This window comes from Penicillium chermesinum (assembly GCF_028974085.1).
Source record: "Penicillium chermesinum strain IBT 19713 chromosome Unknown utg000001l:1.0-1975020.0:1.0-1976611.0, whole genome shotgun sequence".
Lineage (NCBI taxonomy): Eukaryota > Fungi > Ascomycota > Eurotiomycetes > Eurotiales > Aspergillaceae > Penicillium > Penicillium chermesinum.
In genome coordinates, this window is record NW_026695311.1 from 393438 (window position 1) to 410539 (window position 17102).

At 51.5% G+C, this 17102-nt stretch overlaps 7 protein-coding genes across 7 annotated transcripts; 3 read left to right on the plus strand and 4 right to left on the minus strand.

Moving 5' to 3' along the window:
• Nucleotides 1–342: 342 nt before the first annotated feature.
• On the minus strand, nucleotides 343–1781 carry N7468_000141 (ICE2 family protein; the record flags this gene model as incomplete). The annotated part of the gene is made up of 2 exons (XM_058469438.1): nucleotides 343–1170; nucleotides 1260–1781. The coding sequence occupies 2 exons, from the start codon at nucleotides 1779–1781 to the stop codon at nucleotides 343–345; spliced, it is 1350 nt and encodes a 449-aa protein (XP_058335469.1).
• Nucleotides 1782–3523: 1742 nt separating this feature from the next.
• On the plus strand, nucleotides 3524–4699 carry N7468_000142 (MYG1 family protein; the record flags this gene model as incomplete). Its single annotated transcript, XM_058469439.1, has 3 exons — nucleotides 3524–3582; nucleotides 3666–4090; nucleotides 4146–4699. The coding sequence occupies 3 exons, from the start codon at nucleotides 3524–3526 to the stop codon at nucleotides 4697–4699; spliced, it is 1038 nt and encodes a 345-aa protein (XP_058335470.1).
• Nucleotides 4700–5204: 505 nt separating this feature from the next.
• On the minus strand, nucleotides 5205–5771 carry N7468_000143 (Yae1 family protein; the record flags this gene model as incomplete). The annotated part of the gene is made up of 1 exon (XM_058469440.1): nucleotides 5205–5771. One exon carries the CDS (start codon nucleotides 5769–5771, stop codon nucleotides 5205–5207), a length of 567 nt encoding a protein of 188 aa, XP_058335471.1.
• Nucleotides 5772–5942: 171 nt separating this feature from the next.
• N7468_000144 (methionine--tRNA ligase MES1) lies at nucleotides 5943–7898 on the plus strand (the record flags this gene model as incomplete). The annotated part of the gene is made up of 3 exons (XM_058469441.1): nucleotides 5943–6789; nucleotides 6849–7590; nucleotides 7628–7898. The coding sequence occupies 3 exons, from the start codon at nucleotides 5943–5945 to the stop codon at nucleotides 7896–7898; spliced, it is 1860 nt and encodes a 619-aa protein (XP_058335472.1).
• Nucleotides 7899–8404: 506 nt separating this feature from the next.
• Nucleotides 8405–9587, minus strand: sonA (putative nuclear pore complex protein (SonA); the record flags this gene model as incomplete). The annotated part of the gene is made up of 2 exons (XM_058469442.1): nucleotides 8405–9229; nucleotides 9324–9587. 2 exons carry the CDS (start codon nucleotides 9585–9587, stop codon nucleotides 8405–8407), a joined length of 1089 nt encoding a protein of 362 aa, XP_058335473.1.
• A 1741-nt stretch (nucleotides 9588–11328) lies between these two features.
• On the plus strand, nucleotides 11329–12191 carry N7468_000146 (uncharacterized protein; the record flags this gene model as incomplete). The annotated part of the gene is made up of 3 exons (XM_058469443.1): nucleotides 11329–11542; nucleotides 11631–11965; nucleotides 12027–12191. 3 exons carry the CDS (start codon nucleotides 11329–11331, stop codon nucleotides 12189–12191), a joined length of 714 nt encoding a protein of 237 aa, XP_058335474.1.
• Nucleotides 12192–13055: 864 nt separating this feature from the next.
• rgsC (putative intermediate filament protein (Mdm1)) lies at nucleotides 13056–16977 on the minus strand (the record flags this gene model as incomplete). Its single annotated transcript, XM_058469444.1, has 4 exons — nucleotides 13056–13827; nucleotides 13965–14073; nucleotides 14128–15716; nucleotides 15782–16977. 4 exons carry the CDS (start codon nucleotides 16975–16977, stop codon nucleotides 13056–13058), a joined length of 3666 nt encoding a protein of 1221 aa, XP_058335475.1.
• Between the last annotated feature and the right edge of the window lie 125 nt (nucleotides 16978–17102).

The window sequence follows — 17102 nt, forward strand, 5'->3', positions numbered from 1 at the left end:
GTGCGCCGGAGAGAAGAAGTGAAGTTTATACACCGGTCGAATGGCCAGGAAGGTGAATGGGGGTTTCCAGAGGCCCGACCTCGAATGGGAACCGGGAGGAGAAGTTGCCACAGGATTGCGGGGCAGTTGGGGAAAGCTAATGATCGCCATGGAAGATTGGAGACTCCTAGCTATATCCGGCAGTCCTCACTGTGCAGTGGGGATCAATGTGATCTCTGGAAGAGGTCCAAGGTGTAGATATGGCGTCACGGGGGTGGCTTTCCCTTTCGACACGAAGCATTTAGAAAGAAAGTATCGATCAAGGGTGTTGGCTTCAGAACCAAATCAAGAGCACCTTGATGATCACTCCCTATTCATAGGAATTTGTTCAGTCTGTCTTCCAATGCCCAGCCAATCCACTATCAAGATCATCATGCTCTCCCAGCCAAAGCTCAATCGCATATAGCCCCATGGTGCAAGCGAGATTGATCCATCGCCAGAGGTTACCTCCTCCGGCGCCCTGGGTCTCCACCACTCGCCCACTCCTCCCATTGCTTGTGAGGCAGATGAGAAGTGCTGCATCAAGAGGCTTGTGTAAACAGCGATGAGGATGGTAGGGGAGAAGTAGCTGAGGAAACCCAGGACTTGGCCGGCCGCATCACTATCCTCAAGGGACGCTTCCTGGGACAAAGCACGGGCTCCAGATTCGCGAACTGCGGGGATGATGCGGGTCGAAGCATACAATACGCAGAGACGATACGCAAGCGAAATTAAGACGGACGGAGTGACTGCACTGAAGACAGCTGTGATCACATTGAAAGCGGCGTGGATTATGGAAGGCAAAAGAGACAGGGCGTGCAGGAGAGTGGAGTATGAGGCCATAATGATCGGTGGAAGTGGAGGGAAGTCGCTAACTTGCGCGGGAGACGGAATCTGCTCCACAGGTCGCGATGGTTGATAATCGGTGAAGATTTGGTAGATGCAAAGGACGATGTAGGCGAACAGCAGAGAGCTTTCTACCGGGTTACCACGCCCACTTCCAATCCCCCAGGCGCATAGGATGACAGCGCAGGTCACGGAAACACCGATGAGAGCCGCATCGACGTTGGAGATCTCGGGGAACTGAAGGACACGCCAGAGGAAATACACCGAGCTGGAGATCACTGTAGCGGATAGGACAAGGAGACCGATCTATTAACTAGTTAGCATCAAGGCCGTATCGCAACGTTTGGGAAGGGGATAGAGTAAAAAAAAAAAGAAAAAAGAAAGGGAAAACCGACCATCCAGCTGTCGCTACGACCACCACGATTTACCAGCCATCGAGTGATTTGGCCTGCGGCTTGAATCACTAGCAGACTGCAGAAGCCCTCTGCCAGTTGGAAAACAGGTGTCGACCACCGCAGCAAACGATCCCAGTTACCCAGGGTCACTGATTCCACCAGACCATCGCGACCGAACAGCCACTGCTGGATCGAGCCGTCCTGTGCTCTCTTCCCACTAAAGGTGCGCTCCACCCAGCCACCGCTATGGTCGCCATCGACCGAAAACCGATTCAGAGACCAGATCAGCAGGATCGGAATTAGGATCCATTGCGTGGACCGGATAACAGTCACCAGCGAAGCGCGGAACCACGAGCGATCGGGTGTGATGAGGCGTAAGAACGAGAGCAGAAAATAGAACGTGGCCAGGGATAGCGAAAAGGCCAGACCGCAGGTCTTCCCACCAACATCAAAAGCCAGGGGTATAGACGACACCGTAACGGTGAGGAATACGGCCGACGAGAAGACTCGGAAGAGCCACATTCGGAGAAGGAGGGACGCGCAGGGGCGCGAGGGAAAGGATCGCGAGGATGGTTGAAGAGGAAGGAGTGGAGGGTGCGGAGGGGAGACTTTAGGCACACGACTTTATTTTTGGGGGGAGCTTATCTTCCTTGTCTGGATTTCCCCTTTTGTTTGTAGTTTCACTCTTCTTTCAGCCGCTTTTTGCTTTATAACACAACTACTCCAAGGCAGCCTATGAATGAGGTTTACAGATACTGGGGTACTGAGAAGAAAGTAGCCTGAGATCTCGCACATATTCTTCGAGATAGCCTAAGGTGGGATCCTGATAGCAGCGGGCACGAGAGCGGCGGTCAGGGCGCCGCCGAGCCAACTTTTCTGGCTTCTACCAAGGTTCGAGGGATCAGCAGGCTCGCGAGAGCATGAGAGCATGGAGACATAACCTCGTGCAAAGGCTCCAGTTGATAGCGCAATCATTGTGCAGGAGGGACCGTAATGTACTAGGTACAGGCCAAAGCATGTGCTTGACCCGCACTAGCCTTGTATCAGTACAGGGTGGTCTCGGCCTGCATCCGCAAACAGAGCTAATGTCTAAATCAGGAAAGTCTATTGGACATCATCTAGTACTCTTGGGCGGGTTTTGGTAGTCCTGAGTATCGGCGGCATAATAGAGTCTCAATAAATCTTTTCTTTTCTTTTCTCTTTGTGGCTGGGTCTAGCTAAGAACTTGAATTCGTGATATATATGTGATCTGTATGTAACGGGAGGGCATCCTGGCGGCAACAGCCCATCTTTAGATCGTCAAGTTTAACTGACCATCCCACCACTTCATACTTCGCTACATATCTTTCCATTATCAGCGTGAAGAGACTTGAAGGCTATAGTATTACCCGATAGTCTAAAGTTTTTGGAGGCTGACTGGCCTCTAGTATCTACTTCTGGCTGCCTATGTGATCACGGTGAAATAACTCTGGAGCTTGAGTCTAAGCGGGTTTGTGTTTGTTTCGATCTACACACGGACTGAGTTGCTTGCAGTCCTGCCATACTTAATGTGTTGTTTTGGTTTTCAGACGAGCCCAGATGCCTAGCGGTGTCGAGATAGTGCTCTCCGCATGACAACCAACACAGATCTTAGATCAGGAAGATGTGAAGGGCTAAAGCAAGACTTGATTCAATCTATACTAGGCCACGAACTGTGTTCGATAAACTTAAGGAAAGGACTTCAATACGCCGGTCCTCCGCTATTAGTACGCCAAGGTCACATGTCCTACGTGATCAACACCGGGCCCTGGCCCGTGACAGAAGATCCATCGTAGTACCTATGAACTAGTATGATTTGTGCTGGCTCCGCGTTTTCATAATTAAGTGGTAGCTCAGTGTCAGTTGAAGACACCTTTGTATGAAGATAAGTCATGCATAACAGATACTTGAGGACAGTATGACTTTCCCCTAGAAGTGCACAGAGGAAGTCAGATCTGTACATGGCGAATGAAACACAATAGACATTATCCACAGCAGATCTATAGCGTAACCAGCAACTTTCTAGGAGACTTCTCTCTCAGAATACTCTGCGAGATCCATGCAAAAGTTGATGGTCCATGGATGGTATGGACGATGGATAGTCACGTGATTACAAAGCCCTGCAATATAGCCCTGATTTCCTGATATGGCCAGATAAGGACCCGCTCGACCAGCCAGAATGAAGCTATTCCTATGATTCGAGACTTTCTTTCTTGATGAACGTTCTGTTTCGGCGCCTGTTCAAGATGGCTGAAGAAACTGCTGCGAAGAAGCTCAAGACATCGCCTGTCATCGGCACCCACAAGTAAGGTCTATACCTCACGCCATAACCACACGAACGAATAAATGGCCCTAGACTCAAGCTCCAAGAAACTAACAGTCCCGAAGTGGTCACTTCCATGCGGATGAAGCTCTAGCAGTGTACCTTCTCCGCCTACTGCCCACATATGCCTCCTCCCCACTTGTGCGCACCCGCGACCCTGCTCAGCTCGAGACCTGCCACACCGTCGTCGATGTAGGTGGGGTGTACGACCCCGCGACCAACCGCTATGATCACCACCAGCGCACCTTCTCCACGACCTTCCCCCAGCACGAGACAAAGCTGTCATCTGCTGGACTGGTGTACATGCATTTCGGCCATGCGATCATTGCCCAGCATATGTCTCTCCCCAAGGACCACCCAGACGTTGCGCTTCTCTACGAGAAGCTGTACACCGACTTCATCGAGGCCATTGACGCCAACGACAACGGTATCTCGGTCTATGACCCTGCTGCCGTGTCAGCTGCCAACCTCGAGAAGCGCTTCAAGGACGGTGGTGTCACCCTTGCCTCCATTGTCAGCGATATGAACAACCCCGATCCTACCAGCCCCCCCAGGAGAGCCCCAGGATGAGGACAGCCTTTTTGGCCGCGCTAGCACTCTCATCGGCAACGTTTTCACCCGTAAGCTGCACCAAGCGAGTAACTCGTGGATTCCTGCCCGCGCCACCGTCGGTGAGGCCTACAAGTCACGAACCGACATCCACCCCTCCGGCCGCATCATCGTCCTGCCCAAGGGCGGCGTGCCTTGGAAGGAGCACCTATACAACTTCGAGAAGGAGGCTTCGGGTGGCGAGGAGATTGACTCAGCGAACCAGGTATACTATGTGCTGTACCCAGAAAGCGAGGCCGAGGACTCCAAGTGGCGTGTGCAGTGTGTCTCCGAGTCCGAGAGCAGCTTCGTCTCGCGGAAGCCTCTTCCTGAGGCTTGGCGTGGCGTTCGCGATCAGGATCTGGATGGCTTGATCGCCTCAGAGTCGGAAAAGGCTGGCCAGGAACAGCTCCCTGCCGGTGCCATCTTCGTCCATGCTAGTGGGTTCATTGGTGGACACAAGACACGTGCCGGTGCGATGGCCATGGCGGTTCGCAGCCTTGATCAATAAATCCGAGGCGCGGTAATTATTTGAAAAGTTGGATTGATTTTTACGACGAAAATATGACAAAGAATACTGGTAAGAGAAATGTGAATCAACTTTTGATTTATGACATGTGATTCAATTTTGCCATGTTCTTTCGAGGTCGGTATGACTAGAACATGCATCCCGGTGTGAAGTTATATAGAGCTGCAAGCTAGTAGACACGAGGAGAGGCCAGCAACTTCGTCGTTCGAGACGACGAGTCCATCGTCGCTGTCGGCGTAATTGCCCGTGGAGTATTTTTGATCCACGTGTGGTTGTAGCTGACGGAGTCCGTGATCGGGTCATAGCATCCCTGGAAGCAGTCTTCGCAGGAAATGGATACGGGCGACATCTGTACATGATAATACAACCCTGTGGTTCCTGGAACCTGTAGTGTGTTGCGAATATCCAACAATATCTCTGATCCGCGCGTTGTAAATCCATTGTGATGCGAATCGGCCAAGATCGAGAGTGCTTTCCTAGAACGTCCTCAATGGCGAACATTCAGTGCGCTGATATCTTCGATGCTACCAGTGCCATCGCCGGACTTCGTCATATCTTTAGCGCTAGAATGAGGTCCCAAAGTCTCTTCGCCTTCTCCCATTGCCCGTTGGATGAGCTTCGCCTTGACCGCTGCGCCTTTTAAGCGCTCGTCAATATCATTCACAGCTTCCTCAGTATTCGACATATCCATTGAAGCTGGGTCTACTAGCTCCATAAGCGTGGCAAGATTGCGCGCAAGACGGGCGCTGTGGGCAGGAAGAGCGGGCATAGACTTGCATATCGAAGGATCGAGGGAAAAGGATTCATCTGACACATCCACCGGCGTTAACTGCTCCGACGAATGGGAATTAGAGTCTGCCAACCGCTGTGCCCAGACTAGTGCTTTCCCGTATAGACGACCCATCTCGACGAATTTCTCGAAGCCCTTCTCCACCGCGAAGACGCTGCCTTCGGTGTAGCCCGCTGCGGTGCCATCGGCAACACCCAGGTTATATCCTTCTTGGTAGAACTTTTCCTCGAGATCGAGGAGGCTGTCTAGTAGATCAGTATCCATAGCTTCGATGTCAATAGCTCAAGTAAGGGGTGAAAAGTGAGTCAGTGGAAGATTCAAAGGGATTTTTTGGGGCGATATGCGGGGCAAATGTCATGATTAGGGCGCACCCGGCTTTTTTTTATGATACGACCTCTTCCGTTCCCCTCCTCCCCATCTCATCCGACACACACCATGGTTTCAGACCCAATCCTGCCCAAGAAGGGCGAGCGTAATATTCTGATCACAAGCGCACTGCCATACGTGAACAATGTTCCCCATCTGGGCAACGTCGTCGGCTCAGTGCTGAGTGCTGATGTCTTCTCGAGGTATATGAGTCACGCAAATCCCCCCTCGCCAGAATTGAAAAGCTTACAATATGATAGATACCACAAAGCCTGCGGCCGGCCTACTCTCTACATCTGTGGAACAGACGAATACGGTACAGCAACAGAAACAAAGGCGCTGGAGGAGAAGGTGTCGCCGGAGGAGCTTTGCGCCAAGTACAACAAGATCCATCAAGAGGTCTACGAATGGTTCGAGATCGGATTTGACCACTTTGGCCGCACCCCAACGGAGAAGCACACCGAGATTTCCCAGGCAATCTTTAAGAGGCTCAACGAGAATGGCTTCCTAGCACAGCGCACCACCGAGCAACCTTTCTGTGAACAACATGGCTCCTTCTTAGCGGACCGATACGTCGAGGGCGAATGCCCCCTCTGCCACTATGACGATGCGCGCGGTGACCAGTGTGATAAGTGCGGTCACGTTCTAGATCCATTTGAGCTGATCAAGCCTCGATGCAAACTGGACGGCGCTACCCCGGTGCGACGAGAAACTACACACATCTACCTGCTGCTGGATAAGCTTCAACCGGAGGTTGAGAAGTGGACCGCAGAATCGATTGCCAAAGGCGAGTGGCCCAAGAACTCCAAGGTTATCACCGAGTCCTGGTTAAAGGAAGGACTGAAGGACCGTGGAATCACTCGCGACCTGAAGTGGGGTGTCCCGTCCCGCTGGAGGGTTTCGAGCAGAAGGTGCTGTACGTGTGGTTTGAGGCTTGCATTGGGTACCCCTCCATCACCGCCAATTATACAAAAGACTGGGAGCTGTGGTGGCGCAACCCGGAGGATGTGCAGCTATATCAATTCCTGGGCAAGGACAACGTGCCTTTCCACAGTGTGATTTTCCCTGCCACTCAGATCGGCACCCGCGACAAATGGACCATGAACCACCATCTGAATGCGACCGAGTACTTAAACTACGAGGGAGGCAAGTTCAGCAAGTCTCGTGGAGTCGGAGTGTTCGGTACCAACGCGAAGGAGACTGGGGTGCCCCCAGATGTCTGGCGATACTACCTGCTGAAGAACCGCCCCGAGACCAGCGACACGCAGTTCGAGTGGCGCTCCTTCGTGGAGTCTAACAACAGCGAGCTTCTGGCCAAGTTCGGCAACCTCGTCAATCGGGTTATCAAGCTTGTCGCCGCTTCATACGGCTCCGTGGTCCCCGAGTTCACCATCCCCGACACCGAACTCTTCACTTCCTTCAACAATGAAGTCACCACTCTCTTGCGCCAGTACATCCAGGAGATGGAGAGCGTGAGCCTGCGCGCCGGCGTGACCACCGCCATGCGCATTGCCGAGGCCGGTAACGGTCTAATCCAGGCCAACCGCCTCGACAACGCGTTGATTGCCAATGAACCCGAGCTCGCCGCCGCGGTTGTCGGCTCCATCCTGAACTTGATCCACCTGCTGTCCGCCATCTTCTCGCCCTATATGCCCACGACCTCCAAATCCATCTTGGCCCAGCTGAACGCACCCGTGCTTCTGATCCCCACTCTCGAGTCGATTAAGGATGGCTGGAAGCCCGACAGCATCAAGGGGGGGCCACAAGATTGGCAAGGCCGCCTATCTGTTCTCTCGCATTGACCCCAAGAAGGCCGATGAATGGCGTGAAACATTCGGTGGTTCGCAGGCTGACCGTGCGAAGAAGGCCGCTGAGGATGCTGCCATCGCTGCTAAGAAAGCTGCCGACAAGGCCAAGAAGAAGGCCAAGAAGCAGCAGAAGAAGGCTGGCGGAGAGGGAGGCGCCGCCGGAGAGGTTGAGCAGGTCACCGAGGGTGTTTCGTCTATTAACCTCCCTCCTGCCTAAGGGGACATACATCGGATTGGAAAAAAAAAAAGGCTTTCGTTGGATGTGGGCGTAGGGGAGCCTGAGGCTGGGAAGGATGGAAGCGGCCTTTTCCTTGTGGGACTGGATGTACTGGGTATTAGGATGGCATTATATCATATGAATCATGTGGTGTTACGAGGGTAGCTGAATTTAAAGACATATTGCATCTGAACTCGTCTTTGCATTCCTTCCTTTGTTTCTTTCATCGAGAGAATGTTTAGAAGTATCGCCCGTAGCAGAGTGACCAACGCGATTCTGGGAATGCAAGGGGTTGGAAAGTGTAGACCCGGGGATTTCCCAGCAGTTCTGGTTCGAAAGCATTGTACACGCCGGCATGAGGAAAAATAAGTGAGTAGAAAAGAGAATAATAAAATAGAAAAATAAAATGAAATCAAGACCTTCATTATGCTCATAGCGCCCGTCGCTCCATGACACACTACCAGCGCCCCTTTATCCTTGCAGCTTGCTCTCAGCGCGTATCCGATTTACCGCTTTCGCGTACCAGGACGAGGCTTAGTCTCGTCGGGAGCTACAGGGTGCAGCATCACCTTGTTGGGAGAAGCTTGTGTGTTGGCCGAGTAGCCCTTACTCCAGTCGTAGCTTACGGAGTAAGCGAAGATGTTTCCAGTGCGGTTGAACGCAGTACTGGTGATGGGACCGCCGACAGCCGGGTAACCCTTCAATCGGTGCTTAGCATCCTTGTCCCAGAAATGGAACGTACCGTCACTACCAGCAGTGCTGAATGTACCGTGGACAGGATGGAAGCAAATCGAGTTGACAGAGTAGATGTTGCAGATGTCGCGGGTGTTAGGAGGGGTTTCACGGTGGCACTTGAAGGAGAAATTGGAGGCAGAGTCCTTCTCTTCAACATACTGAATGGCGCAGCGGCCCTCGATACTGCCCACGGCGAATCCTGAGGCATCAGAGAAGCAGCTGACTACCCGAGTCTGCCACTTGAGGGGGGACTGCAAGGTCTTGTAGAATTTGGTGGGGTTGTCGAGGTTGATGATGTTGATATAGCGGTCAGCGGTTCCGATGACCAGCAACTTGTTCTTGACGTCCATTGTGTATACGCGATCCTGGCATTCAATCTGGCCGATGGGAGTCGATTGACGGAGGTCCCAGTACTTGACGGTCTTGTCCCATGAACCGGTAATGAGAAGTGGTGATCCACCCACGCTAGGGTTGGGGATCATATGGCAGCTTCGAATTGGGGCATCATGCGCGGCCACCTGGGTAGTAGTGCCGGAAGCGATATCAAACAGACGAGCAGCCTTGTCAGCACCGGCACCAACGACCTTGCTTCCATCCTTGAGGAACACAGGAATTTAGCGTGGAGCTCCATGTTTACAATTGTGCTACGGGACGAATTGAGAAGAGGGAAGGGGACAAAAAGAAACGTACAGGTGCCCAGCAGCAGTTCAAGACAGGGGCTTCATGTTCGAAAAGCGCCTTGCCTTCACTCTGTCCTTGTTCATTGATTTCGTAAATGCGAACTTTCTTGTCCCATGATGCGACGGCCAGGTGCTCGGTGGTAGGAGAGAAACGAAGATCTGAAATACCATCCTCTGGGGGCTGGTTCAATGGCACATCTTTCGAGATGTCGCCAGTGGTATTTGTCTGGCCAGCAGTGCTCGTTGCGGCACCACCACCGAAGAGACCCGACATTTCGAAGGGCGCTTGGGGAGCTCGAATACGCGGTATCGACGGACAGCAGCAGCGAAAGAGCCCGGGGGTGTCTATCAGTGAGCTGGAGGCAGCGTGGAGCTCTGACAGGAAAAACAGGCCTGAGAGAGGGTAAGCAAGAAAAGAAGGATTGAAGAGATCGCTGGAGAAAGATCATTCCAATGCAAGTCGGGCGTTTGTGATACGCGCCGCGGCAGAAAAACACCACACCGCCCCGAAGGCACGGGCCAGTGGGGAACTATAGGCGCCCGTGAGGTGCAGCCTATGCAGGGGAATCTCATCTAAAACCACCTCCGTTTGAGAAGATGTAGGTAATGAGCTATTGATAGAATAGATGGCACATATTCCTATGTTGCTGCTGCTTTTTCCTTCTTCCTGCTGGTATAATGCATTATAGTGTCTGACGGCTTACTGGCTGTCTCTTGAGCCGACCCAGACCTTGACTGAGACGAGGCCGTCAAGTGTCAATGGTCGGCATAAAATGATGACTTTTGTACTACAGTAACAGCTTCTACACATTACCTCGTATATGTACTGTAATAACAAAAAAGCCCCGAATCACTTCTTCTCAATCCATAAACCACTCCCATCTCCCATGCCATATGCTTGAATTACTCTCTCTAGATTACCTTACATCTACTACTCCCCTCTGCTCATATTACGCGTTGGTAGCCTCCAGTCATACTGATAAGAAGATATATATTTAGCTTACTCGTGTTAGATCTATATAAGTTATGGCGACTAGTCGGAAGCTTGTACGGTACAGAACCGAAGGTAGGGGATTACTGTCCTTCAATGTAAGACGGTCGGCTACCTTTGATCTATATGTGCCATTGACATTTACGGCCTTACACGTTGCCGTAGATGGGTATTGACAACTGCAAAGATCAGCGACTCAGAATATCTACCCATTGTCAATACCAAGTACAAGGACTCGCGAAGAAGTCCGGTCTCTTGGGAGCTTTATACGACCATGGGGAATTGGTCTGAAAATCTGTGGACCATCTAGGCAGGATCTGTCGCGTAAATCAGGTAGCATGATCGAATGCCCAAACGGAGACGGAGGAGGTTCCTAGAGAAGTAAGCGTCGCCTGAGACTGGAATCCACGGGTCGTACGTTGTCCAGTGGGCCGATCGAGGGGCATCATATGAGCCCCCTGAGGCGATCGGCCATTGCGCACATACGAGGTTTCACTGGCAGGTTTTTTTTTTTGGAGAATGTGAATAGATTGCCGGGGTCTGAGGGCTACCTTAGCCACCAAATGGCGAGCTTGAGAGCTGAACTTGAATAGGTGGAATTCCTGACGATCCGAAATAAAGAAGTGGAGTAGAATGCGGGGTGCAGCTCCTCGATTGGCCCACTGATGTCAGCTGCTCGTGTGATCCGGGGCCGCCGTAGACATCCATCTATTGGGAATGGGGGATGGCAGAGAAGACAATGGGCGAATGATAGGAAAATAAGGAGAGGACGATGGGAGTTAAGATGGAAAGGGACGAGGAATGTCGAATGCAAAACCCAGGCAGAGAGGGATGAGTTGGATTCAAGCAATACGAAAAGGGGACGGGGTTCCAGGACACAAAGGCCATTCTAGGTTTGTCCCCTAATTTGGTCTGAATGTACACGGCATGACATCCATGACTTAAAACCCCCGCCCAAGTCACCTGCTACTTCCCCCTCTTCTTCTTCTTCCCTTCAACCCAAGCTCGATCGCCATCTTCAATCATGTCTGTTCCTCTAACTAAAGTCGATTCTGCCATCGCTGGCTTGTCTCTCGAAGAAAAACACGAGAAGCCTCCAGCTCAAGAAGTCGAGTCCAAGACCGCTAAGAAGGAAAAGCCATCTAAGCGTGGCTCGATCTCCTCTGACAAGCGCTCCTCAATCTCTTCGGACAAGAGAGGATCTACTGCTGAAGGAGTCTATAACATCAAGGAACTGGGTAGGTGTCACCCTTCCTTTCTAAAGTTCCCAGCTGGTCGCCTCCGGTCAGCCTATGAGGTCATACGACAGGGCCACTTACACCGCAGTAGAGGAGAAGAAGATCGAACTCACCCTGCCCATCGAAACTCAAAAAACAGGATGGTATGTCCTTCAACTGACCCCGAGCGTTCTTCTGGGATCTCCCCTCATTTTCCCGGGACATGTCTTGGTTCGTCAGAGACTGATCACTTCATCCAGGAGACTGAACACATCACCAAACACAATTGAGGACAAAGATATTCTCAAGCTTCAACTGATTGACCCACCAGTCAAGAAGATTGACCTGCACTTCCCATTGGGCTTGGAGGTCACTGCCCGGAATTCCAAAGGTGTCACCATCAAGGACGCATTAGATGCCATCTACAAGCAGTTCAAGAAGAAGGTTTGTTTCTCACGTACCCCATTTCCCGCAGTAGATGTTTGAGAATGACCGCCATGTCCAGGCAGATGACGAGCTTGAAGCACCCTACCTCGCTGGTTTCGAGTGGGACAAAGACGAGTGCTGGACACGACTCATTGTTCACCAGACAAAGCATAACACTGCCCCACACTCCTCACAACCGACTGGCAAGAAGAACAAGAAGAAGAATAAGGAAGAGAACGCATAGACTGGCTCCTTCTACTGTTCGCTGCCGTCTTGAGGGAAAACCCCACTCTCCTTTGCAATGTGGGCCTTGTGCTTTCCATTTATTACAAATCTCCTAAACGACAAGGGCTAGCCCCCCTCCTCCGACGATAGTCTGTATTCTCCTCTCTACCCTTTATCATGTTCCTCTTACTATTTGGTATGCCTTTGCGTGCCCGGGGTGAAGAATCCTACAGTAAGAGGGCACAGAAAGGTAATTTTTTTCCCTTACAATGTATTTCGTTGCGTTTTTATGTCCTTACATGGCCCCGTGCTTTCCCTTGTTTTTGATGGAGCGATCTCGTGTCTCCCTATGAAGACCCGCTGCCTGTGCGCAACGCCTGGCATCTTTTCGTTCATTTCTCTTTTGAGACAATCCAATCCCAAGTTCACAAAGAATACCAAATGGCATGAGCGTAGAATGTTCTAAGGTGCTTGCTTGGTGTAATATGGGTACGACTACAAGTCCCACCGTATCCAATCGAGAGTGAAAATAAGGGACGTTACGCTAAGACAGCGTACCCACTTTGGCCCACAACCCGCTTTTAGCACCGGTAGGCATCTTCGGCGCCTTCGCTTCGCTTACAACCCAAATTTTCAACTACGCATGATTTCCGGAATTGTATCAGAGAGTATTAGGCGGGATAGGTAAGTCATAGTTGTATCTACATTGTGAAATGCAAAAGAGCAAGACCATTGGAGGTTGGGATTGGGAAGATGGGGGAGTGGAGAAAATCACGAAAGAGAGATATCAATATCAAAGCGCTAAAACTCGAGCGTGCGTGGAAGTCTTCCCTTCGTATATTCATGCGGTTTCGTGGAGATCATGAATCCAGTAGTCATATCCTCAGCGGACACGACTGCCAAAGAAAACAAGGATAATTTCATCAAGCAGGGTAAAGGCGAGATGAGTGTTCAAGGGCTTGTTGTTCAGTGTAGCGAAGATCCGGCGGGCGGCAGCTTGCGCATTTGCTCGACCGACCACATTCGCTGCTAGGTCTGGGATCAAGGTGGCGAGGACCACTGTTGCCTCTGTTCGACTCTTGCGTCGTTCGGCGTCAGAGCGAGGACTGAATTTGCGCAATTGCCCGTCGGGCCACATGGTAGTGCGCAGGAGAGTGAGATGGCGCATGAGTGGTTCATCCTGGAAGGCGGAGCGGACACTATCGCGAACTTTACGCTCGATAGTGCCACCAAGCAGCTGGTGCAAGACAACAACAACCGCTCGGCCGCGCAGCCAGTTGTTGCCGCGATTTAATTCAAAGGCTTCTAGAAAAAGGTCGCATATAGGCTTGATAAACGGTTCAAGCTCCCGGTCTTCAAAGGCATTGAGCTCTGCTTCAGCCTCTGCCGACGTGACGGCATCTTCGCTCGCAAGGACTGGGTCATTGCCAGTGCCGATGCTGATTTGCTGTGTTGCAGCGGAGATGAGGTTCTGCCCTGCTGTAGAGAGCTGATCGAGAACACCAAAGTTGCCCAGGAAATCATCCATTCCATCCGTGACCGAATTGTAGATACGTGTAACAAGATCTTGGGTATCTCCTTCGCTACTTCGTGCGCCTTCCTTTTCATGCAGAGGAACGATGGCTTGCTGGGACAGAAAGGCACGTAGATCACGGCTGCGACAGACCTCGGGCAGAGCAGGAGTTTTTGGAGGTATGCTTCAAGCGCCACTCGGCGTTTCTGAAGAAACTCTCGCTGAAGCTTCATCACCACCCGTCGCCGTGGGAACTCCAGGTTGCGCACAGACGGGTACCTTAAGCGCAACTTCTGGTGGAGTTCATGAAATTCGCTGTACCGGCGAGGGACGACCCATGACGCAGCAGGCATTTGCTCACCAGCATTTCGTTGAACCTCAATCACATCTATATTCCAAGTTAGCCAAGCTATGAGGAACTGATGAAAAAGACAAAACATACACATGGCAAACTCCCGACCATCCTCTTCTTTACCTACGACAATTGATTTGATACGAACGCTCGATCGACCATACAGACTGTTGTCGCTTTCTTGGATGATATACTGCTGTCGTTGCATCTCTTTGCGATGTATTTCGCGCTCAATGCTGACCTTGGATTTATGCAAAATCCTTAACTCGGCAGTATTATTCGTCAGCTCGGCCTTCCTGGTCAAGGCTTCGACCACAGAGCCTTGAGAAGTCAATTTGTCGATTTCAATCGTCAGAGCCTCGATGGCTTCGGTCAGACCAAGATCGCCAGGTGCAGCTTCATGAACTTCATCTGCTGGATCCTTGTCATCAGTGCCGACTGGCTCTTCGTATTCATCTTCGATAAATTTCTGCTGATCTGCAAATAGCTCATCATCAAAGACACCATTGCGGGATGAATAGTCAACCAAGCCAAGAGAGGCGATGTTCTTCTTGGTCCTTTCCATCGCAGGCCCGTTCTGGCGTCCTGCTTCAGAGGAGCCGACAGGCGAGTGTTCTGGGTATTCCGAGCCGAAAAGAGACGTGGAGGTTTCGCTGCCTCTGACGTCTTCTCCCTTTGCCCCTCGAGGCTCATTTATAATGATATCGTTCAGCGCAGCCCCCATCGTTTCAAGAACTTGGGTTTGAGTAGGATCTGTGTCGCCATTCTGCGAATCCTTACCCAAACTGTGGGTGGACATGGCGAGGTGGTCCGAGTCATAGTCATCGCCGAAAAGAGGGGCAGATCTCTCTGAGTCAATGGATCGTCGAGGTGAGTCCTCATCGTCAAAGAGCTTGCCCATTCCTCGAATGTCACTCGATGAGACAGCTGCTCTTCGAAGATCCCTAGACGGCTTTCCTGATGGCTGTATACCGGTACGCAGGGGAGGTAAGGGCCGTCGTTCCGGTGGGTTTGTGGAGACAGAAGCTGGAGATGAGCTCCGAAGTGGATGCGCCTGAACACCAGATGTCTGTTCTGAAGCTAGATACTTCCAGTATAGGTCTGACTCCTTGAATTTGGGATAGTATGCGCTCTCCAGCCGTTCAAAGACTGCAGATTGGGTAGATAAGACCACGGTCCTAGCCTTGCGGTATTGTTCAGGAGTCGCACGCTTGCCTGCGCCCAAGAACGCTTTCACTGCTCTCCGAGACTCCTCGGAGACTTGAAGTTCTGGTTTCGAAAGATAAGCCTCGCTTAGAAGAGCAAGGTCGTTCCTGTCTGTCGATGTCCATGTAACTGATGTAGATGGAGTTTCATCGCCAAAGTCATCTTCTAACGGGTTCCTGAACCCGTCCACAACAATCCAGTATTGGACCAAAGGCATCAATTTCTGACGGTCCATGAACTCCATGAAATACGATAAGCCAGTCGCACTGTGAAGCACATCAACCAATGAAGATTCTTGAGTCATAGATGTAACATCCTGAGTGGTTTGCGTAGGCGCTAAGACAGCGGCATGAGATGAATCGCCAGGTGTTGAGAGCTTGGCAACTTTTTGATCTAAAACCCTTTTCCCAGTCTCAAGACGCTTTATGTAGACTTGGTCCTGTCCTTCCACCATGCTCTCTCGCTTGAGCTGGCTGGTAACCAAGGCACGGAACCGCCGAGCATCTGAAAGATTGTTGCAGCGCCTGATGGCCCGAACAAATCGTTCGAAAGCCCGTTCCGAATCATTAGGATTGAGCTTCGGGAAAGGCTGCCTCGTTTTGATTTCGGGGCCGGCGAAGCATGTTCATCCAACGCAGCTCGAAGTTTCCGCACGGTTTTGCGATCTTGCAACGCTGTCCTTCCATACATCTCCATCAGTTGATTCCAAGTATCTGGGTCGGATAGAGCGGTCATTACTGGGAGTAATACTGCGCAGGCGATAATTTCGCGAATCAGGACCGAGACAATTCTACTTTTGACAACACTCTCCGGGAAGAGCAGAGGCAAGAGCCCCGTGGCAATCTTGCGTAAGTACTCTTGCTGCACAGTCTTTTGATCTGCTGAGGAGAGTGCGACTGCCGGGTGAAGGCGGCCCTCGCGAAACTTGTTGGCAATGGCCAAATCTAATTCTTCAGATTCTGTCACATTGCGATCCAAATTGCGCCCGCGTACTGAGCGCTCAGCCACGTCAAACTCCCTCAGATGACTTGTCAGAATTGGAACGATACGGGATACGACCAAGGAAACCAGGTCTTCTGCGAGGACTCGGTCTCGGATATTCTCAAGCGCCGCTCGAATCACTCTGTCGATTTCATGTCCAAAACTTGGATTTGGACTTATGTGTCGGTACCATGTTAACACAAAGTCTCTGTTTATGAGTGACAAGAGCTCGTCGATCTCTTCGGACACAACGAAGGATTGCGGGTAGAGAGGTCGCGGCTGGTATCGAACGGTCCTGCGTACATTGAACACTTCCTTGCGCCATTGACCAGCCTTAATAAATGCGAGCGGAGATCTTCTTCGCCCCGGATTGATTTGGTTTCGGGTTCTGCGAGTAAGAGCCAACAGGGCTAAGAGACCGACAGAGGACAGTACGGCCCCAGTGGTCAACGCATATCCCAGATAGCGAAGAAGCGGCCACCGCTGCACGAGCAGACCCCAAGCAATAAAAGCAGCGAAGCCTGCTAGTAGAAGTTCGCGACGATGTAGGACCATTCTCCCCGAGCACCCATGAGAGCTCCACGTCTCATGACGATCAGTCAGGTAGCAGGTTAGAGAAGGGGAGCTTGGCTCGACATTGGCGACTTCGATCGAACGCACCCTCAAGGTGTCCGGCAGAGGACCCAGCTGTTTGCGAAGCTCCAACTGGTGAGCACAGAGCGTTTCAGTATCCAGGGGATACCTGACATTCATGTATCTCCAAAATATGGCAGAAGCCCACAAGTCCCGTGACGAGTGGAGAACAAGCTCGACGTCACTCTGTTTACTTAAGCGCAACCTCATCTTGCAACTTTAACTACTTCTTCTCCCCCCAGACG